The sequence below is a fragment of the Pelodiscus sinensis genome, chromosome 15, assembly GCF_052426305.1.
Source record: "Pelodiscus sinensis isolate ZL-2025 chromosome 15, ASM5242630v1, whole genome shotgun sequence".
Lineage (NCBI taxonomy): Eukaryota > Metazoa > Chordata > Testudines > Trionychidae > Pelodiscus > Pelodiscus sinensis.
This window is the reverse complement of record NC_143066.1, coordinates 7,973,521-7,980,999: the sequence shown is the minus strand read 5'-3', so window position 1 is coordinate 7,980,999 and position 7,479 is coordinate 7,973,521. Positions and strand designations below refer to the sequence as shown.

General features: G+C 46.5%; 1 protein-coding gene across 5 annotated transcripts in view; it reads right to left on the bottom strand.

The window, feature by feature from the left end:
• Positions 1-3,372: 3,372 nt before the first annotated feature.
• SEC14L5 (SEC14 like lipid binding 5) overlaps positions 3,373-7,479 on the bottom strand; it is a 54,667-nt gene continuing 50,560 nt past the window's right edge. For 3 of the 5 annotated variants that reach the window (XM_075899244.2, XM_075899247.2, XM_089782248.1), the window contains one exon: positions 3,373-6,521. In XM_075899244.2, coding sequence (XP_075755359.1) covers positions 6,422-6,521 — 100 coding nt within the window. In that variant the 3' untranslated portion in view covers positions 3,373-6,421. The other 2 variants (XM_075899248.2, XM_075899246.2) reach the window with 2 other exon arrangements.

Below are 7,479 nucleotides of genomic sequence, written 5' to 3'. Positions count from 1 at the left end.
AAAAAATAACTGCTAGTAGATGGTTTAACAAAAAATACTGAACACCCTCCCCCCCCCCCCTCCAAAAAAAAAAAATACCCCAAACCTGGGAAAAAATTCTGTGTGTGTGTGTGGGGGGGGGGGGGGGGGATTCTGTTTGTTTTCTTGCTTAACAACTTTAATCTCCCCCCCCTTTGGGGGGGGGGGAGGCTACCAAAGAAAAAAGGCACTGTGCCTTTAAATGGCCCCGTGCTCCTCACTCCCCTGTCTCTGCCAGGCTTCTGTCCGAGGGAAACAGGAAATACTGGACATTTCACATGTCCGGTATTTTCTGGTTTGTGTTTTTTACCGGATGGGAGACTGGAATAAGACAGTCTGAGTGAAAACTGGACACCTGGCAATCTTAACTGCTAGGCTTCATCATTACTCCGTGGTATACTTAAATAACAGCAGCAGCCAACAACCTGACAGAAACCACAACTGCAATATGTAAACAGACATTTCAAAAAAAATTTATTGGTTCATTCATTTTATTTTTAAACTACAGAACTATGCAGAGCAAAAAGTTACAGCTGGTAACTTCAACTTCCAGTTTGCCATAATTGCATCTTTTGCTTTATTTTTGTTGCTCAGTAACATGTCACAAAGCACCCTGTGTAATCCGATAGCATGCTCTGAATTTTCAGAACAAGTTGTTTTTTTTGCTGACAAGAATCAAGACCCTTGTAAAAAAGTTAAGACAGGAGCAGGTTGAGGGGGGAAAATAGTACATTGACCTAAAAAAATAATGCCCATTTAGATATATACAGATATGGATGTTAGTGTCATTAAAATTGATTCAGAGTCAATGCTGATCAGTAACATGATTCATGAATAAGTTAGAAACATTTTCCTCAAGTCTGCCCTGGGAGAACGGAAAACCAACCCCATGCAGGCGGCTCTGAAAAATGCCCTTCAACTCGTTGTGGGCTTTGGTGGCAAAACTAGTCTCATGGCTGTATCTTTTTTCTGTTTAATGGCTCACAGTATAATTGCTTCAGCCTGAGGAGGCTGAGAGAGTGAAATATGCTTCAAAAAGGTCATTGTCTTTGCGGATGTAACTGGCCTTAGCAGATATGTTGAACACATGACAACTTAGCACCTGAGTTCAGTAGGTAGGACCTGCCAATTCTGGCTCATTTTCCTCCCCCCACTAATTTTTAAATTGATCAATTTAAAATGACCTTTGAACTAGGGCAGGCATGAGTGTTTTACTCGCTTGCAAGGCTGTATGCGACAGCGGTGCAATTGCCACTTTTTAAGAAGGGACACGTGACAAAAGCACCCCTAGGTTCTGGGATTGTCCATACAAAACAAAGGCTACTCAAAGAACATATAAAAGTCTGATAGTAGCCTAATCCTCTAACAGGAAATGATCACCCTCTCAGAATTTCACTAGGTAAATCATCTTAACACATGGTTTTCACTCACTATCCGCAATAGGAAAGAAAATGGAGACAAGATCAATAGCAACAGGCATTTTCAGTCTGTCTCAAAAAGAGAGGGGAAAAAAAATAACTGTGCTTCGTTACTGAGAGTTTTGTGCTTCAGCAAACTCATTTTGGTTCTGTTCATACATGGGCTGCAGGTAAGGAAATCCACCAGTGCTACAGGCTCAAGTCCCTCTCAGCTCTTCTGCAAAGCTAAGGTTGGTCCATACAGGAAAATAAAATAGCCCTCTTCAACTAAACATCAGGGCTGTGTCTACATTTACATGATTTTGTGCCAAAGCAGCCACTTTTGCACAAAAACATGGGACTATCGTCACTGGCGGGGAGTTCTTGTGCAAGAACACTGACGTTCTAATGTGTGAAATCAGTGCTTCTTGCGCAAGAACTATGATGCTCCTGCTCAGGAATAAGCCCTCTTTGTGCAACTGTTCTTGCGCAAGAGGCCAGTGTAGACAGGCAACATGAATTTCTTGCGCAAGAAAGCCCGATGGTTAAAAGGGCCATTGAGCTTTCTTGCGCAAGAGAGCGTCTACACTGGCACGGATGCTTTTGTGCAAAAGCACATGCCAGTGTAGACGCTCTCTTGCGCAAATACTTTTAACGCAAAAACTCTTGCGTTAAAAGTATTTGCGTAAAATCTTGCCAATGTAGACGTAGCCCAGTTGAATAGTTAACTACAAGCCCTAAACTCTAGTGGAACGTTCTGGCTTTTGCCTTGAATGGCAAAAAAAAGTCTAGTTTGGTGTCCACAGTTTAATGCCCACCACATTTTCTACCGCTGTTATTTTGCCCCACTGCACACCAGCGGGTACACAGCAAGTTGGGGATATAGCTGCAGACACACAGGAGTCAAGGTTTAAATATGGCCATACAATTTTTAAATGGGCACGTAACACTTGTCTTTCACAATCATTTACAAATGTCAACCTTGCAACTCCCCCGTGAGGTAGGTGCCTTTTACAGGTGAAGCAACAAAGACTAAAGCCCAAAAGTGTGGCACTGCCAGAGCGCCACCTGATGTGACGTACTCAGCACTTCTGTAAGTTACATGGGTCTATCAGTGGGCAGCCAAAGGTGGAGGCCACTTTTGAAAGTGCTCCTCAACCCTCAGGGGTTCAGGAGCTGAAATTAACCATCAGCCTTACTCAAAAGAGCAATAGTCAAGTGCACGGTTTCATTTACTATAGAACTACAGAGTCAACTTTAAAGGGTATGGCAGGGGAAATTAGTTTATTTTTATTTACATCTCAAAATGACTGACCCAAATATGTCAACTACAACTGGTTAACCACATAGTGGAAGCATCCTGATCGGTGTTCCCTGTAAGTTGTGCGCATGTGCTCAGGATAAATTCAGATGCTAATGATTCTATTGGTGGTGCCCATTCACCCATGCCTGAGTGCACATGACATTTATTCTGCACATGGAAAAATCCACACATGACTGTAAAAGATTAGAGGGAACATTGAGCCTGATTGGGTCATAATTAAAATCACACCATATTTTTTCATCATGTGCTGCAAAGAGCTCCAGGAGACATGTCAAAGAGCCACCTGCTGCTTTGGAGCTCAGTCTGAGTATCATGTCTGAAGGGTTTCCTTTGGCTCACAAGGAATCAAAGGAGAGCCATGACTAGAACCCAGGTCACCAGTCACCATCCGCTCCAGCCACTAGAGCAAGCTCTGAAAAAGTGAGCATTACGCCTGGAAATGAGCTCATGTAGGTTTTGGGGAGGCCCATTTCAGAGGAGTTCTACTCTATCCTACAACTGGAATTCACAGAACAAGTTTTAAACTGTGCAGCCTCAGACCCAGTGCTCAGTCAACAGGGGATTGGGGGGGGGAGGGGGGGAGTTCAGGCTCTCGGGGGGGGGGGGGAAATCAGAGCAGGAAGTGAGCCCCCCCCCCCCCCCCCCAGTCTTATGTCCTCCACTGAAGATGCTTGTTTCCCATCTCAATTCTGAAGGTGCAGGTGCATAACAAAATCTAAGCTAATACTCTTTCCAAAAACAGTCCTTCAGCAGTAAGATGTACTGAAGGGGAAAGTAAGGCTATGTCTACACTGGCAGCTTCTTGCACAAGAACAGCTGTTCTTGCGCAAAAACGGGCCGGGTGTCTACACTGCACACGTGTTCTTGTGCAAGTAAATTTACAGTCTAAAGTCAGAAAACGGCTTCTTCCGGAAGAGTTATTCCTCTCCCCACGAGAAATAGGCCCCCTTGTGCAAGACCTCTTGCGCACGAGGGCAGTGTAGACAGGCAACATGGATTTCTTGAACAAGAAACCCCTATGGCTAAAATGGCCATCAGAGCTTTGATCACTGCAGTGGCAAAGTGGGATTGATCCAGTTACAGATGGAGCGACAATTGGGATTTTCGAGGGCCCCTCGATTTATCGCCTCACACTCCCACTAAAAGTCAGCGTGAACTAGATGCCTAACTCCCAGTGAAAAGCAGCCTCCATCTTCAGGGCTCGACCATCTATTGAATCTATTCGCCTATGGCGAGTAGAGTTCAGCCCGGCGCCCCGTTTACCGGCAGCACGCGCATACGCAGTGTGGGGCTGGCGAGTGGCTTTCGCCGCGGTTCATCAAGCCCTGTCCATCTTTATACACTAACTTCCTCATGTGCATTGCTCCAAATATGGGTTTCCCCCCATTCTGGCAATGCCCGGTGCTTAGACACAAGGGCTATGTCTACGCTGCAGGCTTTTTGTGTGAGAACAGCCGTTCTTGTGCAAAAACTTTAGGAGCATCTACAGTGCACGTGCCTTCGTGCGCAAGTAAATTTACAATAAAGCTTCTTGTGCAAGAGTTATTCCTCTCCCCACAAGGAATAAACCCGCTTGCGCAAGAAGGTGGTGTGGAGGGGCACTAGGGGTTTCTTGTGCAACAGTCCCCTATGGCTAAAATGGGCATCAGAGATTTCTTCCGCAAGAGAGCTGCCATGGACACTTGCACAAAGGCACATGGCCGTGTGGACACGCTCTTGCACAAGAATTTTTGTGCAGAAACTGTTGCGCAAAACAGTTCTTGCGCAAGATGCCTGCAGCGTAGACGTAGCCAAGCAGAGGAAGGCAGGGAGAACAGGGACGATAAAACTCCACATTGAAAAATATCTCGTGTGTCTGTTACTTACACACCTGGCCCAGGAGCAGCTCAACAGCGAACACCTGGTTTTCTAACTTCCCTGTACTTGACGGGGAAAAGAAATACAAACAGCCAGGCCCACGAGGAAGGGCAAAGGGAACAACTCCTCTGGGGCCCTGTGATTCAAAGAGACCCAGGACTCCTGGCCATCACAGTACCTCAGCAGTGGTGATGGCTAGAACCCTGGGCCCTTTAAATCACTGCCAGAGCACTGCTGCCGCAGCATGCTCCCAGTGGCTGTGAGGGGTACCAGGGGAAGGGTAGGACAAGCACACTCTCTGCTCTACTGAGGAATGGCTGCCAGCAGCCCCTCCCCTTCCACTCGAGGCTCCACCTCTTCTGGGAGTGCAGCGCTGGCCCCCTCACCCAGGCAACCTTGTTTCTGCCATGTAAACTCTGAAATGGGTTCTTGCTCCTTTTGGAGTACGGCCGTCAGTGACGTAAATCAGCAGAGCTTGCACATGAACACGTCTTCTCCAGCTCTTTACAATGCACCCCCCCCCCAATAATATCAGCACACACAGTCCCTGCTCCCGCAAGCCCCAACTCACACGAATAACGCTGAAGCAGGTGGGGCTACTCCCACGCGCTGTGGAAAAGGAGAGGACGCGCTGCCTTAGTGCTACAGCCCTGAATGCTAAGCTGCCCCAGAGACCGGAAATCTAAAGCTCTGTGAGATTCAAGATGATCCAAAAGTTCCCTTTTAAAAACAAAACACAGTTAAAAAAGGCGCGCCGGTCCAATAAATAGTTAAATATCATGGAAATGATCAATACATTAAACAATAATTTAAAATGAGCTATGATACAATTTGAATAAATATGGTTGATTAAGTGCTTAAATACCCATGCACGCGTACTTTTAAAAAAAAAAGAGAGCGTCCGCCGCTCTCCCAGTTAGCCCGTTTTTAAAGGAGCAGCTCCTACAATGCTGCCATAAAACCGTGTGCCTTTAAGGATAAAAGAACATATTGCTTTTCTTAGCCCTTTATGACGTGATTCGATGCCCACCCGGTATGGGTGGGTCAGAGAGAGACTCATTTATTGCTCATAAACCTGAGGAGAAAATAAAGACTAGTTGGCGTCTTTCTGAAAGGACTTGCTTGCTAGAGGTAGGCTCTCTGCCTACATGCTGTAGGAAATACTTTTTTTTTTTTTTAAACTCAAAAGTTGAAACCGTATTTCCAAGCAACAGCCAATCAGATTGGGAGAGGTTTCAGGCTTTGGTTACCTTGGATGTCCTCTCTCCTCCCGGGCAAAATGTACTGTCTCGCATTAAGGTATTTATTTACAATTCACTTCAAGTTCCTGCTGCCGAAACACCCACTGCACCGTGAGTGTCATTGGTATTGTAGGCGCCCAGAAAAAACTAGACTAATTTTGCTACGTGTAAATAAATCTAGTCCTACAGGTCATAACAGTTAAGGCCACATTAGTCTCTTCTATCCTATGTAGAAATAGGACTGATCGGAAAGAGCCCTTTTACCTTAGCAATACACAGATTCATGCAAAGTGATTATCACCCTAAAACACAGGTTTGTTAAACACAGCTGGTAAGTAGGCATCTGCAAGGGAGCCCAGCTTGCAGACTGAAAAGCCTCGTGTCTCTTACTGAATCTAGATTCCCAAGAGCGCTCCGGAAGCTTCTGGGTCCACGCAGCTGCTACTTGTGGCCTGGCGAAGGACGGCCCCCACGGCCCTGAGGCAGAGTCGCTGCAGCCTCTTTGGTTTGGTCCGCAGAGCTGCCCCCCTCCCTCCCCACGCGTGGCTGTAACATTGCAGAGGTCAATGGAGGCTCAGGCCACGCTATCTAGAAATGAGAGAGCTGCTCTGGGATTGGTTGGAAGATGCTCCACTAAGCTGGGAAAAGCCACTGTTGCAGGATTCCAAGCTTGACATGGACCCCCTAGGATGAAAGAAGACAGACCCGTTTGTTACACATGCAACAGCTTAGTAGAACTCGGGTACGTCTGAGAGCCAAGGAGTTTTATTTCCAGAGTGACACACACAGCGGGATCCTCACCGTGGTCTCTCCAATGGTAAAGATATTCACGGGACTTAGGTGCCACAAAGAGGAATTAAATTGTCACAACCAGGGATACAAGAATCCTTCCACCTAACAGAGGTGTTGACTCAGCTAAAATAATTGTCCTGGGAGCAGGGCATAGAAAGAGCTCTCTGGGGCTTTGCGTACAGCCTGTGGGCAGAGAAAACGTGAAGGGTTCTTTGCTATTCTCTGCCACTGACTCAGCACGTCTTGGATAAGTCAAATCATTTTGGTGCCTTCAACTTAAAAAATAAAAAAAAAAAAACACATCCACACACACACACCCTGCCTCCAGCAGCCTGGTCTGAGGGTTGTCTGTAAAGCACTGAGAGCTTCTCTGCTGGGTAGCACCAGAAAAATGTGTTCGTTTCTTCCCCTTAAACGATCAAGACGTACAGATATTCTGCAGGTCTCATCTGTGTCACGCCTATTTAGAGGACAGGTCCGTTGTCACATGACTGATCTCTTCCTGCAAATCCCAGATCTCTCTGTTGGTTCCTTTGCCCGATGGTCTGGAAAGTGTGTGCAAAGTTACTCCTAAGCCCTGGCCTCCCAAGGAACAAGTGCTCCATACCGCTTCAAGATGCTAGCATGCCTATTAAAGATATTTGAAGTAAGACAACCCATGCAAGGAGTAATTCCTCCAGAGGATGTATAGTCGAGCCATAGCCCACACAAAGGTCACCTCCCATCACGACCGAGGATGTGGCCGGCCTCCCGCTGCCCTCTAAGGAAGGTGACCCGCTACTTGAACCCATGCCACTGACATTTTAAAAATTAGGCACGCCGGAGTCACACACTAGCCTGCTCCTCTATT